The sequence below is a fragment of the Nuphar pumila genome, chromosome 3 (assembly GCF_984573655.1).
Source record: "Nuphar pumila chromosome 3, dmNupPumi1.hap1.1, whole genome shotgun sequence".
Classification (NCBI taxonomy): domain Eukaryota; kingdom Viridiplantae; phylum Streptophyta; class Magnoliopsida; order Nymphaeales; family Nymphaeaceae; genus Nuphar; species Nuphar pumila.
Window position 1 is genome coordinate 111,531,499 of NC_143251.1, and position 19,843 is coordinate 111,551,341.

The 19,843-nt window shown below is 38.5% G+C and overlaps 2 protein-coding genes across 2 annotated transcripts; one reads left to right on the forward strand and one right to left on the reverse strand.

The window, feature by feature from the left end:
* The first annotated feature begins 4,696 nt into the window (after positions 1 to 4,696).
* LOC149843307 (protein STRUBBELIG-RECEPTOR FAMILY 6-like) lies at positions 4,697 to 15,418 on the forward strand. Its single transcript, XM_090000878.1, has 8 exons — positions 4,697 to 4,835; positions 6,631 to 6,920; positions 10,434 to 10,705; positions 11,196 to 11,316; positions 11,373 to 11,509; positions 11,663 to 11,819; positions 12,011 to 12,133; positions 15,383 to 15,418. Exons 1-8 carry the CDS (start codon positions 4,697 to 4,699, stop codon positions 15,416 to 15,418), a joined length of 1,275 nt encoding a protein of 424 aa, XP_089857004.1.
* ACOS5 (acyl-CoA synthetase 5) lies at positions 15,415 to 18,830 on the reverse strand. Its single transcript, XM_090000879.1, has 6 exons — positions 18,321 to 18,830; positions 17,745 to 18,227; positions 17,208 to 17,406; positions 16,658 to 16,803; positions 15,766 to 15,833; positions 15,415 to 15,679 (listed from the first exon to the last, which is right to left on the reverse strand). Exons 1-6 carry the CDS (start codon positions 18,828 to 18,830, stop codon positions 15,415 to 15,417), a joined length of 1,671 nt encoding a protein of 556 aa, XP_089857005.1.
* Between the last annotated feature and the right edge of the window lie 1,013 nt (positions 18,831 to 19,843).

Here is a 19,843-nt window from a genome sequence, read left to right on the forward strand (position 1 = left end):
CCGAATTCTAAAAAGAAATTTAGTCAACTAATTAAGCAAGCAATCAACAAATCAACTAATTAACAAAAATTGATAATTTAATGCAATAATGAAAATCGGCTATTGTAATTTAAATAATTTAAATTAACTAATTTATTAATAATTAATCTACTGACATAAACTGAACTTAATTAAATTTAATTGATGTAAAAAAATCATATTTAACATGAAAGTAAAACTAACTAATTGTCGGAATTTAAATCTACCTAAATCGGCTAATGTAATTTCTAAGAAAAAATGATAATCAACAAATACTAACTAAATTAAAATCTAAGTGCTGGGAATATAAATTCTGAAAATTTAAACAAACTAAACTAATTGTTGAACACAAGAAATAATTATATTCTAATTTTCTGAAAGAAAAAGAAAATAAATAATAAAGAAAATGATTAACTATCTACTCTACTTTATTGAACAAAAAATCTATCTATTTTACGGTCAAGAAAACTAATAAGCATCAATCAATGAAATTAAAATAACATGTTAAAACAATTAATTAGGAGATAAACAACTAACTATTTTGTTAATATCAACAAGAAAATGTCAGCTTTAATTAATCCAAAAAAGAAAAAAATATAAAGAAAAACACAAACTATGAAAAACATTATTTAATAAAAGTGATTCTATTAAGTTATTTCTAATTAAACTAATTAACTAGAAGCACAACAAGAAACACGAATAAAAAATAAAATCAGAAATTAGAATAAACCTATGATTATCCACTTACACACAATCTAAGAAAATTTATTAATTTTTTATTATTTTTATTTTTCTTCTTTTCCAAAACGATAAACAATGGATATATGATTTGCTAAAATTAAATCATGCAATATGCCATAAAAATAATGAAAATCTAACTACAATGCATGATATGAAAATAAACTATGGAGAAAGGAGAAGAAGAATTTGGTCTTTACCTTTGTAACCGAACGAACTTCGCTCTCTCTCCGACAGAAGGGATGCGAGGAACCGACGATGACGAGGTTTAGAAGAAAGAGTGAAAAGCATAAGGAGCAAGAAGAAAGAGGTAGGCAACTGATCGATCGAAAAAGGGGGCGAAAGAAAGGAGTGGCAGAGAGGAGAGAGAGAGAGAGAGAGAGAGAGAGAGAGAGAGAGAGAGAGAGAGAGAGAGAGAGAGAGAGAGAGAGAGGAGGAGCACAGACTATAGAAAGAGAGAAAATGTTAAAACAACCGATATCAATCCAAGGGTTTATTATGTCAAGTATTTTTCATTAACCCAGGTGGCTGACTGAATCTGGTCCTAAGGGGACGGTCAGTGACTAAAAGAGTAAATCTCTAAAGGCATTCGTGGCCTATGGATGCATCCAACTTCTGCAGAAGTACCTATGAGCTACCACCTAGGATAATTTATGGTAGTCACATTCCCCTAACTCCGATGACTGGAGAAGTTGAGTCTTTTGCCCGTGGGGTGGTTGTTAACAACCTGTTAATTAGAGTTTTTGTACCATCCATCAACTCTCTTGATGAACCGTGAGAGTCGAATAGGCACGATGAGAGTTTCTTAACCATTGCCTCATTCTACATGCTTTGGTCTGCTAGATCCACTTGAGCATCTTGCCTGTGAAGGCGAGTTGTCGTCATTTATGTGATCTCAGCATTTGTGCTATATACACGCTTCGAGGTTACCACAACATCATTATCCCAACATCGTAACACCAGCATGACGTACTTATCCTAAAGTAAGATCGTACTTGTCTAAAGGTACAACTATGATGAAAGGGTAATATTTAATATGTTGTAATTCATTTAGTGTCAACTTGACATGCATTTCTCTTTGAGCATTTAGCCTATGGAGACGATCATCATTATTTTTATTTATTTCAACCGAGTGCTCATTGCACAGTTTGAGGTGCTCAACGACTTCTCAAACTACTCATCGTAGTGTACATACCGTACATGTCTAAAGGTCTGGCTATGATGGTAGATCATGGGTTTCTCGAAGGATAACCCTACACTGTGTTCCATAGGATATAGTATAAGTGATTTCAGTTAGCAAGCTTAGTTTCTATGAGACAAGAACACAAGTCTCAGGATCACCGTGGATCCGAGTATCTCTCCCGAGTAACTGACTCAGGATGCAGTAACTTATAGAAAGAACACCAACTTTAAAAATAGGCTTTTGTGCTCAAGAAGTTGAGTCTTGCATAAAGAAGGCCCTCTTCTTGACACTACCGTATATGTACTCAATTTCACACTCCTTTTGAAAAGTACAAAATGTTATACGCGCACCTATACGCCCTGCGAGGCTTGCCTAAGAGCGGCAAAAGAACAAACATGTACTAGCAAAACTAAGTATCTGTAGTGCGATGTCAACATAAAGCAAGTATAGGAAAGCAGAAACAGAAATATACTACAGAGCAAGCCTATGAATGAAAAATATAGAAAAACATGTAAACTTCAGGGAAATAAGGACAAGCAGTCACAAGTTATATTTATCTACATGTACGAATGCATGACATATCAATTATTTTATCTCATAATCTTAATACTTTATTTAATTTGTCAAAAGTCCTCGTGCAACTTTTCCATACCTCGGGAGGTTGCGTCACTGTGAGTGCCTACGAGTATAGGTGATATAGGACTCAGGCCGCGGGGCACGAGCTGGATCTGTCGTGCGAACTGCAAAAGTGTGAACACTTAGAATGCTATAGCCATAATAAAGAACAAAAAGGGGTAGGGGTACAACCCATGTCCGCCCATCAATAATTAGCGAAAGGGCAGGGGGCGTAGCCCCTGCCCATCATTCTGCTGGTAACCCTAAGGAGGGGGCAGTGGCAGGGCTTGGCCCCTGCTGACTTATGCAAGGAAAATGTAGGAGCTTGGCCCCTGCCGAAAATGTCGAACGAGTGGCAGGGGTTGAGCCCTTACCAGAAAAAGGAAAAGCGATAGGGACTAGGCCCCTACCAGAAAAAGGAAAAGCAACAGGGGCTAGGCCTCTGCCGTGAGAACCAAAAAGTGGCAGGGGGCTTCGCCCCCTTGCCCATTGATGAATCAAAAGAGACAGAGGGTTGAATTTGCTATTATACTCAAACCTGGAACTAGTTTGATAATAAGTCAGTGGAAAGATGTTTGGGCTCTTGCATATACCAACATACTTGAAATTTTATTTGTTCATAGATGGGTATTTGAGCGATGAAATCTATATATAGTAGCATAGTTGAAATTTAAAATTTATTCATGGTTATGTTTCCAGCAATGGATCCACATATACTAGCATTCTTGAAATGGTCCATAGTTGGGTATTCTAGCAATAAATCAGCACATATGTGATGGGTCATATGGATAATCGATTGATTAGGCACTAAATTCAATTCATGTTGTGAGTTTTGATGAAATGTAATAACAAAAGTTATACTTACGGATTTAATGCCACATACGTTTTCTAATAATTGTCTTTTTGCTAATTCTGTATTAGGTAGAACTGCTTTCTCAAATGATTTTGTAGTAGAAAAAAAAATAAAGGGGAGAATTAATGTTTGTGAAACTACGATAGCAAAATTGCTTGCACACATGAGTAATGTTAGAGCTCAACTGGTTTAATAATATTGCGGTACCCAAAATGGGTAATTTACTAAGTTGGTTATTGTTGGGAATCTTGCCTAATGGGCAATGTGTGTTGGGTACCTGATACGGGTACTTGGACTGATTCAATTACACTGGAGAGGAAACTAAATGCTATTTTTTGTTGGCGTGACTGAATTAAAGATATCGGGGCTCATGCTTGACGGTTTAAAGGTACCAAAGCACTCTGAGTGGGTTTGCACAATTAAATGATTAAAGTTTTGGGTAACATATCTATTTAAGGAATAAATGATTGAAGATCTACCCGTAATGTGGAATGATTCAAAGATTTGGGAAACTTTAGTGTCTTTGAGTACTGGGTTCAATTCAGGGAAAAACCCTGCCACATCGAGAAATACTAATTAATAAGAGAGCAACCCACTCAGATTCGGGCTTACTTTGAAGAGGGTAGGTGGTACGAAACTCCGAGGACATGTGTTTTTTGCTTCGAGCGGCAATGACACATTGGTTTTCAGTCCTCGGAGTTGAGGGACCCAGACTACCAATGTGTCTTAGGTTTGAGTATAATAGCAAATTCAACCTCCTATCTGTCGAAAATTATGGAGACAGGGGGCTCCGCCCCCTGTTGGTCGAGTTATTGAGAGAGACAAGGGGCAGAGCCCCCCTGTCTGCCGCAAAGTTACAGAGGCAGGGGGAAAAGCCCCCTTGCCTATCATAAATTTACAAAGGCAGGGACGGTGAAAACTTCCAAAGGCAGGGGCTTCGCCCCTTGTCGATCGGAAGATCAATGCAGGCAGAGAAGGGGAGAGTGCGGCAGGGGGCCGCCGGCCTCCTGTCGGCCTTTCGATAACCTCAGAGAGAGAGGGGGAAGGCGCGGCAGACGGCCACCGGCCTTCTGGCAAACACAGAGAGAGAGGGGGAGGGCACGACAGGGAGCCGCAAGCCTCTTGGCAGTTCTCTGGCAAACAAAAATAGAAGAAGAAGAAGACAAAGAGAAGGGAGTACCTGGGAGAGGGCCGGCATCATCGGTGTTGTCACATGCATAGAGCGAGAGAGAGAAGAAGGATGCTGCGAGGTGAGGGCCTCTCCTCCCCTCGCGTTTTTTTTAAACACAATGGGTTGCAAATCAGGAAGCCCTCAAAGGGTTTTCCTGTTCGACGAGAGGGGAATGGGGGCGTGCGGTGCGGGAGGGGGAGAGAAGGGTTTTAAAAATAAAACTGTTGCCCCTGCTCTGCGGGCATTAACCCTAGCAGGTTAGCGGGTTCAGATTGGATCCGGATCCGACCCGGGTTTTTTTTTTTTTTAAAGTGGGTTTTACATTGTCTCCGTGAAGGCCATTTGGGTGAGCCTTAGTAGGGCATTTACTATTGGAAACAGAATGCATCTTTTGACATGCTTTCTCTGTACATTTTTTTATAATGATTAAATATTAACGTAAATCCACTATAGTAATTCAAAATTTGTTACAAGAGAAAAGTTTGGAAATTTGTGGTTTACTTGTTAACGTCTGCTAAAGGTTGTGGATCAAGAGAGCATCGTGTCTGTGTGTCGATGCATACATAAGCATGTAGATACACACACAAACTGTTCTTCATTTGTTTTTATGTTGGAATATTGTTTAATAATGAATTTGTGTATTTGGATTTTTTTTTCTTTTTATGCTAGGAGTGATGAAAATAACCGTTTTAATGGATGGATACCGAATGAGTTAAAGGATATGCAAAATCTCAAGTATGCTCGCTCCTGAGCTCTGGGAAAAAATGTTTTCTAATGAAGCATGAGAATCGTGTTACTGCCCTTCCTAATGCACATTTTGCTTTTGTTAGGACTGGTGGAAATTCATGGTCGTCTGGTCCTGCTCCTCCTTCGCCAAATACACCTTCAAGCCAGAAACATAAACATCGCAAAAACAACTCTTCTGAAAGTGCAAAGGACTCAAAGAAATTTTTGCTTGTAGTGGTTATTATTGGAGCTGTGATAGGGGGATTGATACTTATTGGGATTGTGGCAGCCTGGTTTTCCAGTAGATCATGACCGCGTTATTTGGATGAAGAAAAAAGGAGTAGCAGACATAACACTCCTTTAGTTTCTCAGGAGATGAAGGGTAATCATTTGTTTTTCGTGTAACCTCATCTGTTATTCTGGATCCAGAAGGGTCATTTTGCTGGATGCACCAACACCAGGTTTACCATCAACCTGGAAATATTAATGTTAGGTTTCTCAATCACTATGACCCTCTGTTCTTTTCAGCGTACAGTTACAAAATTTGGAAAATTAAAACATGAGAAGCATTTTTGTGTAGCTTGGACAAACCTCTGATTTGGACTTCTGACCTTGAAAATCAACAGCTAGGCTTTTCAATGACTCAATCTTTACCAGGATCATATTCCTTCAGTGAATTGGATTCTTGGTAAATCTGGAAAAAACCATTTTCATGGTCAAAAGAGTAGGTTGATTGTTATCTGAAGCTTTTCTAATGACTTGGAAGTTATCCAAATGGTTGCTTTCCAGGCACATACAAGAGCTCATATGATAAAAGTAGTGCTTGTGCTTCCCATACACATTCCTTTTTTCTTCTGCACCAGATGGTGTATAGTGCTTCTACCTGATTTTCTTATAATCTAACTTCCTTCTTGCAACTATTGTCTGGATCATGGTTTCATTGAAGACAAACAAGCATTAATTCTTATGTTGTTTCTCTTATTACTCAATTAGTATGGATGATCTGACAATGGTCCAGATGACACTGCTTCATGTCGAGGCACCAAGATTATTCGAATTGGTTTTTAGGTTCTAGACCAACCATCTGGATCTGGGTTTCAAAATACGGGGTCTGTTTGGCTTCGTATGGAGCATGACCAAGTTCATTACACTTTGACTAAGAAATGCTTTAACTCATGAACTTGGTTATGTTGATGCCTAGAAGTCCTCACTGACTGCTCACAAATAATCAGTAACTAGCTGCATGATTCTAACATTTGTGCTTAACATAATGTGCATGTTAATTTTGAAGTGATGTTCATATAGATCTTGTGGCTTGTGTTGTAGCCGATTTGTATCCAGAGTTAAAAACAATGGAGTCTTCCTCTTCATTCCATGTGAAGCCATTGCAAACATCCCCATCCATGGGACTTAAACCTCCACCATCAGATAGATACAAGTCATTTAACGAAAATGACTATTTAAAAAAAACAAATTCTAGAAGTAAAGGTCCTGTAACTGCAACAAGATACTCTCTAGCAGAACTTCAGATGGCTTCAGGAAGCTTTGGTAAAGATTACCTTGTTGGTGAGGGAACTCTCGGACAAGTTTTCAAGGCCAAATATGTTGACGGAAAGGTATGCCCTCTTTTGGATGATTATTTGTCTTGTCCCATGCATGTTGTTGCACTACAGTTCCAGCTATGTGATATATGGAATTTCCTAAAAGGAGTTGAAAAATGCCTTTTCAAGGATTACTAGAAATGGAGTACCGGGGCATAAAAATAAATTTCATTCATACCTTTTGGAACTCTTGGTGTTCACTAGTTGAGTTGAATCTACGATTTTTCAAATAGGGAAACATTTTGCAAAGAAGAAGAAGGCATTATATTTATCAAGTATGTTGAAGTCAAAACGACTTTGGCCCAAAATTTATTAGGAACATTTTTTAGAAATAAGTAGGGTTATAACGGTTTTCATTATATGCTTATGTTTTCTTTCCACTAACCTATTTTGTTGAGGAGTTTTATGACAAGATCTCTGATGACATACAATTTTTTTTTCAAATATTCTTGAAAATTATTTGACATATATTTACCCCCCCCCCGAATCAGATCTAAGAATTGAAATATCACTTTGAGATTGATTTTTAATCATCATGTGAAATTCTTTAAAGAAAAAGTAGACACATGCATATCTTGTAAAGTCTTCAATAAATATAACATAATAAGAGTAACCACCGGAGAGGGTCTCCATACATCCGAGTGCACCAACTCAAAAGGTCTTTTTGAAACAAAGGTTCTACAAGGAAAATGTATAGATTTCATTTTCCCCAAAATACAATCTTTACAAGTAATATCTTTTTCATCCCAACAAGCCTCCAAAAAAGAAAAAAGATATATCTTTGAACAACTAGGATGTCCAAGTCTCTTATGCAAAATTTCAATATTTTTTTCTTGGACATGATTACAAAATGACTTAGAAGGAGGAATAGACAAAAAATCTATGTAGAGAAGATCTCCTCTCCTATGGTCTTGCCCAATGCACTTTTCGGACCGAAGATTTTGCACGTTGCAACCTTTTGATGAGAAAGAGATTCCATATCAATGGTCAAAAATTTGAGAAACCAATAAAATATTTAAGTTAAGTTTAAGAACTATTCTAACTTTTAGAACAAAGAAATTTTGAGGAGTTTTTAGTCTTAAGTCCTAATATTTTTAATTTTTAAAGAGGACCCATTGATGGTTGAAACATAAGTTAAATATGAGTTGATGCATATGTCGGAAAGAGAGTTCTCATAAGAGGTCATATGAAAAGAGGCTCTCGAGTCAGTGATCCAAGAACACATACCTGGAGAGAGGAATAAGCAATGATGACACCCGAAGTAGATGAGAATTTAAGAATTTGTTGAAGTGCCTCTATTAGTTGAGAGAGAGAAAGTATTTTTAAGGTCTCCTCATTTTTGCTTGTCTCCTCCATCTTGAGTCTGGAATCTCCAACGGGAGCCACTTTGTTCTTGAATCTAGGACAAGTCGGTTTGATGTGACCCAACTCATTGTAAAAGTGACAAATAATATTTTTTCTTCCACCATAGTTGTTTTGCCTCCCATAGTGTGGAGGCTTGTAGGTCTTTACATTGTTGTCGGGCCTAGACACTGTCAACACTTAATCTCCAATTTTTATTATACCAAGATGAGTCTCCTCTTGGCAAACTTCAACAACGGCATCCTCAAGAGGTAAATGAGAGAAACTATGAAAAAGTGATAATCTCACTTGTTCAAATTCGAGGCGAAGTCCACGTAGAAATTGAAAAAGTGTTCATTTTTCATTTGTTCCCTTCTTAGCTCCACATCTTCACTAGCAACCCACTTGGGTTCAAGAAGTGCCAACTCATCCCATAGAGAGGATAATGTACTAAAATAATCATGAACACTCATGTCCCTTTGTTTGATGGTTCTAATTTTATCTTGCAAGAAAATTTGTCTTGCAAGATCCTTTTGAGTGTACATTCCTTCCATAAATGACCAAGCTTCATTGGCCTTTCTAAACTTTGCAATGTTGGCATATATTTTAATGTCAACATTGTTCATAAACCATGCAAGGATCTTGGCATGGTTACTCTTCCAATCTTCTACTTTGGCTTGATAGCCGCGAATGGTTTTGGCACGATCATATCCTTCAAGCGCCTTCTCTTGATCTCTTACTTTTGCAAGCACAAGTTGAGATTCGGGAATAGTTTTCATCATATATCCCTAATGATTCTTTCCTTTAAGGTTGTTCTCCATGGCGGAAGCCCACATCATGTAGATTGATCCATTTAGTTTAAAGGATAGATCAATCTTGGAATTGTGTTTCATGTGGAAGATTAGAAGTGAGAAAAAAAAGGAAGATATAGAAAAATACATCCTCTTGGGTCACCACAATCACCATGACTTCACGAGCACTTTTGAAAGCTTTCCCACTAACACAATCACGTGATGGTCACACTCCAAAGGTCAAAGAGCACTATAACTCTGATAGTATGTAATGAAATAAGCGAAAATCAAAAATACAATGTGCACAAGCACATACACTAGTCCACTAAGGGATACTACAAAGACACTAAGTCATTACACAAGCACAAAGTGCATGCAAGAGCTTCAAAGAGCTTGACGAGAACACAAAAAATAAAAAAATATTATATTGATCACAAATATGCTTAGCAAAAGCATAGAATACAAGGTGGGGCAAAAAATCCCATTATATACAAGTAATAGGCCTTGGGGAGCTCCCAACGGCCCTTACACAATACAAAAAAGGAAAAAGAAAAAATAAAGACTCAAAAGACAAAACTGTCCCTAATGAACAATACATATTACAAGAGTAAAATGACCAAAATGACCCTGATGGGCAATACAAATTACATTATATATATATATATATATATATATATATATATATATATATAGAGAGAGAGAGAGAGAGAGAGAGAGAGAGAGAGAGAGAGAGAGAGAGAGATTTTAACAATAGGGACTACCCCTCATTGTCAATGTTGAGTCTTCATACTTCCCATAGTGCTTGCAAAAAATTCTTGACAAGAACTCAGTCATGTCGATTACAGTGCTGAACCTATTCTTTTCACAATGACAATTTGTCAAGAATAAAAATTTGTCAATACCTGTTTGGCATCAAAATAAAATAAGTTGAAGCTCATGAGTTGTAGTATGTCAATCACTTGTAAGAAAATACTATAGTTCATGAACCTGTTTCATGTGATGCCCAAATTTGTGTGTTATTTGTGTTTGTGAATTATCAAACATGTTTTCTTGGGCACTTTTTTTTCATGGATGGGGAAACCACACTCGGGATCAGAGACTTAGTCGCACTGGCTAAGCCTGCCGTACTTACGGTCGCTTTCCCGATGGTGTAAACCTGTGGCGCACCCCTTGCCCCCAGGGAGTCGCCCAGCTTTGGCTGATCAAAGGCTTATCCCTTTCCCTCATTAATGCAAGGGGTTTGCCACTCATGGGAATGAAACCCTGACCACCCATCTAGTGGCCACTTAAGGCTCATATGTAAGCAAGTGCTCAGGGTGAAAAAGTAATTGTCTTTTTAATATTGCTAACTCTTTATGACTTTACCACCTACCTTAAATACAAGAAAAAATTTCAGGTTCTAGCTGTCAAGAAGTTAGAGATTGCAGATTTCCAAGGTGACAACTCAAAAGAGTTCGTGGAGATGGTCTCGAAAATATCTCGGCTACACCATCCAAACATCACAGAACTTGTTGGTTACTGTTCAGAGCATGGTCAGAATCTACTTGTGTATGAGTTCCTGAGAAATGGATCACTTCATGAATTTTTGCACCGATCAGATGACTATAGTAAGCCATTGACTTGGAACACTCAAGTTAGGATTGCTCTTGGGACAGCTCGAGCCATTGAGTAAGTCCATCACCATCACCTTCAACACTGAGTTGCTAAATAAATATATACAATATAATTAAAATTTGGAAATGATTTTCCAGTATAAACCAATCTTCATGAACACTAGTTGCAGTATCATCATTGAATATATTGCATTATCACAGACTTCATCTCAGCAAATCATTATGATCTTGGTGGTGCCAATTAGACTGCACTTGAACAGTTAGCCAGTGAATATAACTTTGGTGTGGGTTGCTATTATTTATTACTACATCCTAAGCTTTCAGCTATGTAGTATGTAATTACTATTCATCTTTATCATACTGAGCATCTATTTTCGTTTTTGAACTTGAAACTTTGAATAAGCTCCTTATCTCCATTTTCATATGATATACTTCCTATTTGGTATTCTTAGCTACCATTTAAATCGTCTATAGTTTCTTTCATTTTAAGCACCTGGCTTTTTTTTAATAATGTCTCAAAATTTGTTACTTGTGACATATCTTAGGTACCTACATGAAGTGTGTTCCCCATCCGTCATTCATAAAGACATCAAGTCTGCCAACATTTTACTGGATTCTGAGCTGAATGCTCACCTCTCTGATTGTGGGTTTACTGCATTTTATCAGGTTTTGACACGACAAATCATTTTAGTTTTGAGCAGTTTCAACTTTTATCTTCATAGAATTTGAATCAAAATCTGGGAGCTGGATACATTGCACCTGAGTGCACCATGCCAGCAGCTTATACTTTGAAGAGTGATGTCTACAGTTTTGGGGTGGTAATGTTGGAACTTTTGTCGGGTCAGAAGCCATTTGACAGGTGAATAACCTGCATTTCTTTTATGAAATTCACTTCTAAAAGTCTATTCCTGATCATTTTACTTGAAAAAGGGTCAAATTATGTTGTTTAGCTATGTCCATCTTAATTATCATATTTTTTGGTGGAGACACATCTAAGGATATTGTTTTGCAGTTCAAAATCAAGATCAGAACAGTCATTAGTTAGGTGGGCCACACCTCAGCTCCATGACATTGATGCCTTAGCAAAGATGGTGGATCCTGCATTACGGGGACTTTACCCTCCCAAGTCCCTTTCACGATTTGCTGATGTCATCGCACTCTGCATTCAGGTAGAACCTACTGAAGCTAAGTACTGTATTCTTTGTATTTTTCCATGTCGTATGTATTCATAGTTCACTGAAATGGTTTATGTACTATTGCTATAAATAAGATCACGTGCACTAACTTGTTACCAATTTTTGCCAATCACCTTTACAATTCCATTTCCAAAGACTGAACATTTAAATACTTCTCCTTGCAGCCAGAGCCAGAGTTCCGGCCACCAATGTCTGAGGTTGTGCAGGCTCTTGTTCGGTTAGTTCAGCGCACAAGCATGAACAAGCAAACCTGTATAGATGAATCAGGTGCTTCACATGGGACACCTGTGTTAAAATATGTTGTACATATATATATTTATATATATAGATCACGACACATACACATATATATATTAATTATATATATGTCTATGTGTCTATCTACATATATAAATATATATATTTATATCTTTTGTAAATAGACCCATATAGGGGTAAAACTGTCTTTTTACTTCTTATCGCATATTGTATTTTTTCTCTTTTTCTTTTATTTCCTTTTTTTCTTTCTTTTTTATTTTCTTCATTTTTTTCCTTTTTCCTCCTTGGAATGGGCCCCACCTAGGGGGACGTTGGAGCATCCAACGGTCATATTTATGACCGTTGGAAGGGCTCCAACGTCCCTCTAGGAGCCCTTCCAAGGCCTCCTCTTTTGTCTATAAATAAAGGGGTTTCTCCCCATTGTAATGCATGCTTCTTTGAAGCCTCTTGAGTGGAATATATATTTTTTCCTCTTCTTTTGGGTGCCTTACCACTTTAAGTGGTTGTGTTGTTCTTTTGCCCATTAGTGGCTATTTGTGTATGTGCGTGCTCTCTTGTTTTGCTCTTGGAGACTTCATCCGGCACTTCATTACATGGTATCAGAGCCTTGGTTGATAAAGCTTCATCGGATCTTCTTTTGACAAGTAATATCCTTCTCTTTAGTGCATTTATATTCCTCTTCTACAAATGGCCAACAAGGATGCAAAAATCGACCTCTCATTCAAATTGGATGGGACCAATTATCGCATGTGGGCGGCCGCCATGGAAAACAATCTCAAAGGTAAAAAACTTTGGGGTTATGTATGTGGAACCATTCCGGAACCACAATTGAAGTTGACTAAGTTTGAAGGTAATGAGGAAAAAGCTTTGAACGAAGAGGAAAAAGAGAAGGCTATTCTTGACTACTCTTCTAAATTAGAAGATTGGGAAAGTGAGCATGCTAAAATTTTAGCATGGTTCATGAACAATGTTGAATTAAAGATTTGTGCAAATCTCGCCAAATTCAAGAAGGCTAATGAAGCTTGGTTCTTTATGAAAGGCATGTACACTCAAAGAGACCTTGCTAGGCATTTCTTCCTACAAGAAAAGGTAAGAGCTACTAAACAAGGTGATATGAGTATTAGGGACTACTATAGTGCCCTATCCTCTTTATGGGATGAACTTGTCCTTCTCGAACCCCAATGGGAGGGTAGTGCTATTGCTATGAGGCAAGAGCAAATGGAAAAAGAAAGATTTTTCCAATTTATTCATGGGCTTCGCCCCGAATTTGAGCAACTTAGAGGATCCCTTCTCCATAGGGCCTCTACTCCTCTAAGTGATATTTTGGCCGACTTATGTCAAGAAGAGACTCGTTTAGCATTAAAACGAGATGTTGATGAAGTTCATGCCGTATCTAGACCCGGCAACAATGTAAGGCCATACAAACCACCTCATTTCTTCAAAAATAATGGTGGTGGAGGAAGGAAAATCATTTGCCATAATTGTAATGAACCGGGCCATATTCGTCCGGATTGCCCAAGATTTAAAAAGAAGGTGGCCTCCGTTGGTGAAGTTCCTCCAAATGAAGACTCAAAGAAAGATGGTGACATAAAAGAGTCTCTTGCTCATCTTACCGAAACTCTTCAACAATTCATGAAGATGAGTTCCTCTCAGTTTTCTTCTACACCATCCACTTCCGGCGCCGCTATCTCCTCCTTCCCAGGTATGACCTCTTGGATTCTTGATTCGGGTGCCTCCTTTCATATGACTCCGAATGCATCACTCTTATCAAAAACAAGTCTCAACAAATTTAAATCTTTTGTCTCCACTGCCGATGGAACATCCTTGGATGTTGAAGGCATTGGGAATCTTGAGAAAATTTATAATGAAAACAAAGAATTTTTTGTTCCCAAAATTCGAATTATTCCAAAACTTAATTTAAATCTATTTTCCGTTTCCCAAATTACCGATTTTGAATGTAATGTCACTTTTTCACCAAAACTTAATTTAAATCTATTTTCCGTTTCCCAAATTACCGATTTTGAATGTAATGTCCTCTTCTTTTGGGTGCCTTACCACTTTAAGTGGTTGTGTTGTTCTTTTGCCCATTAGTGGCTATTTGTGTATGTGCGTGCTCTCTTGTTTTGCTCTTGGAGACTTCATCCGGCACTTCATTACAACCTGATGCAAGTAACTCCGACTATCCATATTGCTGAAATTTTTAGTATCCAGTCAATCTTGGATTCAAAATTTTCTTGTCCTTATCTTTTCTTCTAGTTTTAGAAGTTGAGAAATTTGGAGACGGGGAATTGATCCCCTTGTCCAATACTTTCCTTTTCTCATGGCATTGGATTGTAGAAAATTCTCCGGTGCATGTATGGATTGCTGTATACTATGTGATAGGAAGCGTGTACCATGTATCAGAGAACACAAGTGAAAGCTTATCATATTCTGCATGTAGACATTAAGATGTATGAGAAACAACGTACTCTTTTTTGCTGATGGTTTTGGCTCGTGGAGTCATTTGATACAAGAAAAAGATTGCCTACATGAATCATGTCTTTCATCAAGTGAAGATCTTGTATAATTGATAACAAATACAATACCCACTAAAATCACTGCAGAACAAAAATAATCCATGAAATGAAAGTGGTGAAAAAGGAACTGCATGAATTTCCAGAGTACTCTAAGAAGACTAATGCTTATTGGTGGTAATGGATTTGACAATTGAATCCTAGGAATGCCATTTATATTGTATTTGTTGTAAGGAGATGATTCCTTTCTTCAACTTCTTGTACATATTATACCGCAGTTGACACTCCAATGTAGAGCCTGATTTTGCTACTTCATTGAAGATATAAGCAATTAATTCATATTTATCTTTTTGATAAATACTTTCACAGTTATTTTTTAGGTTTTCTAAACGATAGCCCCAGGCTTAATATGGATGCTCATTAAAAGGGTTTCAAAGATGATATTTACCTCAACCATGCCTAGAGCTTACCAGAAATGGGTAGAGATATAAGTAATTATCTAAGTCCAACTGTTACATGGAGGTCCACCTACTGCATGTTACTAGGAAACTGGTGGTTTTGCTGTTTTTTATTTTTTCTATCTCCTTCAATTCCACACTAGAGCAGTGGAGCACAAAATTTCATCACATCATGATTTTTTTGAGTGACCTTATGTCCGGAGACATTTCTGTTTCAGAAACAGTAATAAGTATACATTTTCCTTCTCGTTCTTGTTTCTAGTAAAATATCTTATTGATTAATAATTTTTGTTCTAACACAATGTAGGCCGCATATAATGATGATAGATATGAAGGGCATTAGGCCTTCTGGGGAATGCTTTTTCCCTCTGAGACATGGTACTTGGTGCCTAACCTTTTCATAATGTTTTCCTTGAGCAACTTCCTCATAATCTTCCCTGATGGTGACTTGGGAATTGTTTCTACAAAGTGTACCACTCTCACTCTTTTATAAGATGCTACATTGGAAGCAACAAACTTCATTATGTCTTCTTCACTCTCCTCTGATTTTGGTGCCATTATGACGCATGCTGCTGGTATTTCCCCTGCTTCTTCATCAGGAAGCCTAATGATCAACAGAACAGAAATATCATTGATGTTGTCTTATTAGCAAAGAGTAAGATATTATATCGAGAAAAATAAGCTACATACGGAACAACTGCAACATCTTCCACTGAAGGATGAGAAAGAAGTATGGCTTCTAATTCTGCTGGAGCAACCTAAGATCAAAAGCTTCATAATTAGTCATTTAAGAGCACTTTTAAAGAGAGGATTCATCATCAATTATGCATGAGGGTTCATGAGTGATTGGGTTTTGAAGCTTTTAACTTACTGCAAGGATGGACATATAACATAAACTCTCTTGCAATGGCTAACCATTTTACATAATATCAAGCTTTTGGTGAGGTAACTGAAACTTGATAATAACAAGCAGTTAGGCTCTAAAAATTTCAAATAAAGATTCTTTACAGTTTATTACACCATCAATTTTTCTTTACATATTACTAAGTTCATAGCATGTGCAGGCAATCATGGACTTCTGGTGAGATCTGTAACACTTGATAGTTTGCCAAGTAGCTGTGATCTTAATTGGTATAGGCACATCTTATAAGTCACTGCTGTTCGTGTAAATTTAGTTTTATAAGGCTGTTCTCAATCCTATGCAAGTGTCATAAAAGCTTTTGCAGTAGTGAGTATATAAGATCTTCATGAGAAAGATCGTTGTTGCTTGTGAATATTTAATTGGTCTTTAATGTGATTTATACATTACTTCACCTTGCTGACAATCATCAACAATTATAAATACTTTGAATCTAAAATGAAGCCACTAATGAAGTGCTCCCATGTGCATAAAGATGGTTGGTATTTCACAAAGTTATGAGAAAAGTTATTGTTCATCTTGGGAAAAAGTGATGTTTCTCCTTGGCATGTGGAGATGTACCACTGGTGGATTGTTTTTGAAATGCAAAAATCATACAATTGACCTTTTAATAACTAATACTACCATTATTTAGGAAGACAAAAGTAAAATGACCTCAGATACCTGGAAGCCTTTATATTTGATCAATTCCTTGATGCGATCAACAATGAAGATGTCTCCGTCATCATCTATATATCCAATGTCACCAGTGTGGAGCCATCCCTGTGAATCAATAGCCTGCTCTGTTGCTTCCTTATTCTTATAATAACCTTACATGTGAAAAATATTTAGATTAGTAAGTTTAAAGGTTCAGGTGTCTCAAGCCAAATTCTTGTTGGGTTCAGAAGATGCCATATATATTGCAAACATGCTAAATGAAATGTGCTACACACACACAAAAGGAGTATCGAAAGGCTTGCATAGACTCATGCAAACTTGGACTATAGTCATTTTAGAGAGACAGTTCAAAGTGGATGGAAGTCAAAGGTAGGACATGAGTTGACTTTGGCTAACTAACCCGTTACAGTCTGGTCAAATGCCAACTGAGTCAAGTCAGAGTTTCACTTGGGCCGGTTTGGTAGTCAACCCGTGATTCAATCAAAGAGATTAAAATTTTTGTTAGAAATAATGAGAGCCATCGATTAGTGGTGTTGATGGTGATGACCATACATACCTTTCATCACACATTTGCTTCTAACACAAATTTCTCCCATTGTGTTCTTGGGTTGAGATCTTCCTGTATCAGAATCTATGAATTTGACCTCCAAGTTGGGCAATATGAATCCTACTGAGTTTCTCTTTGCATTGCTCCTTCCATGGGATGGATCACAGTGAGTAAGAGTGATGCAACTGTGCTCTGTCAGTCCATATGCCTGCACACAAAAAAAATCCATTTAAAGATGGTTGGATCTGGACCAGGGTCGAATATAACGTATGCAAACTGCATCCAGGTCCAGGTCTGATTAGATTTGAATCTAGCAAACTATATGGAACGGACAGTTAATGGAGCCCATGCTTTCATATGAATTTACTTTTTCACATGAAAAACATGGTCACCCCTCTCTCCTGAGGAAGCACTTTCACACAAAATGTTCGAGTTTTGCATGTTTCTCATGAAACAAGAATTGTGGGTCCACCCTTGAAACAACCCTAAGAATCAAGCTGGATCTGGTCAAGAACCAGCCAGCATTTTGAAATCCCAGTTTATTACCTCCTGCACTTCAATTCCAGGAAACCTCTCTTCAAATGCTCTCAGCAACTCAGGTGCAAGCGGTGCTGCTGCAGTCATGATGGCCTTGAGCTTCAGTTGCTTCAGGTCGAAATCTTCGACCACCGGATTCTTCACCAACATGAGAATGATCGGCGGCACTATGGGCGCAAAGTTCACTTCATACTGTATCAGTGCACTCAGGAAGGTCCTGAGTTCAAACCTAGACATGGCCACCACCTTCCCTCTGTTCCTTAGTGTTGCACAACATATCCCCATTATCCCATAGATGTGGAAGAATGGCATCAATCCCAATATGGTGTATTTCCCTATCATCTCTTCTGGCACGTCGAAAAGTGTTGAACACAGATTGGCTACTATATTCCGATGTGTCAGCATCACGCCCTTGGATGTGCCGGTAGTGCCAGAAGAGTACGGTAGTGCACATAGATCCTCTGGCATTATCACGTCCGTATCATCAACTGCCTGAACTACCATCTGATCGATGTGACTTTCGTGCATCTTATCGCCATTGGATGCGAACTCAGTTTTATTAGCAATCAGGCTACTGCTGCTGACGTGGCCGCCGCTACTAATGATATCTTCATAAGAAATTCCACCAGATACGAGTTTAGATTCGCCAATGATTACTTTTGGAATCTCGAGATTCGCAACTTTCTCATAAGATGCATCATTTGTGACAACAAGACAGGCTTCAGAATCAGTGGCCTGCTTGAGGATCTCTGACGGATGCGCCACCGGGTTCACACCGGAGAAGACTCCACCAGCCGACATGATGCTTAGGGCAACGGCAGGGTATTCTGCTATGTTAGGGAGTACCACGAGGACCACATTGCCTTTCTTGATCCGAAATTCAGACTTGAGAGCGCGACTGAAGGAGTTGATGTGGTGGATGAGTTGAGAATACGTGAGTTGCTTCCCTGTGAGGGCCTCAACAATGGCAACCTTGTCTGCATAGAGGTGCACATCCTGGAGGATGAATTCCGGCAAGGTGAGGTTCTCTGGTATCGGAACCGCCGGAATTTGGCTCCTGAATATGTGCTCTTCTTCTTCTATGTGATTCTCCATTTGGGTTGTCTATAATGAGAACTGTATGAGGAAGGAAATATAAAGATTTTCTTTCATGTGATTGGAAAGATTATTGTTTGATCATCAACCTTGCATGGACTTGGAGGTAGGTGAGTTTCAAGTAGAGAGCAAGGGAAAAATTGGTGTAAATATTTATTTTGTAGATGGAAAGCGGTTGAATCATGCCATTATCAACTGAGTGATCCATATCATATGCCTTGTTTTCGGGACCCAATCAGCACATTGGAACCGATCCACCCAATGTTGACGTGTAAGCCGACACCTGTCTTAGCTCGGTAGGATGCATACAGGAATAGACATCGGGTTGGGTATCCAATGAGTTTTTGAGTATCTGAACCAGATTGTGCAAAACCAGGCTGGACCCGGGTCCAGATGAAAGGAGAGAATACCTATGAAGTCTGGCTGGGCAGACTTAGCCAAGCCTGGTTTTATTGTCCCTGTACATGGGACATCTGGTTCAACAAGGGTCTGGTTAGGTTGTGGGCTGCACGAGTTCCAGGGCTTGCTTAAGTGCCTGCCTATGTGACACAAGCTTATCACATGACAGCATTCTATGCGCCCCACCGAAACAGAATACAGGCCCCACTCAGAATGCTGTCATGCTATTGGTCTGTGTCACATAGGCAAGGCACTTAAGCGATCAGTGGATCCCTGCTCGGTTGTCGGCTGGGCATCGGGTTGGGTCCAGCCAGACCATCTACATGTCTATTCTTAATGCATCCCTCACATGTGCGAGGGCACCGGTTCGAATTCTCAGTCAATCTCATCTGCCTATTTCATGGTGCAAGGTCATCGGTAAGGTTTGCACCTTTCAAAAGACCAAACCGTTGCCTCCATGAGCATTGGATCCAGTTTACCCGAACCTGACCCAGACCAAAACTTTTAGGGTCGGGGTATGGTGATATATGAAGACCCGATTAAGATTCAGATCCAGATCCAGACCCAAAGTTCTGATTAATACATGAACTCAAGTATAGTTTATGAAATTTTAT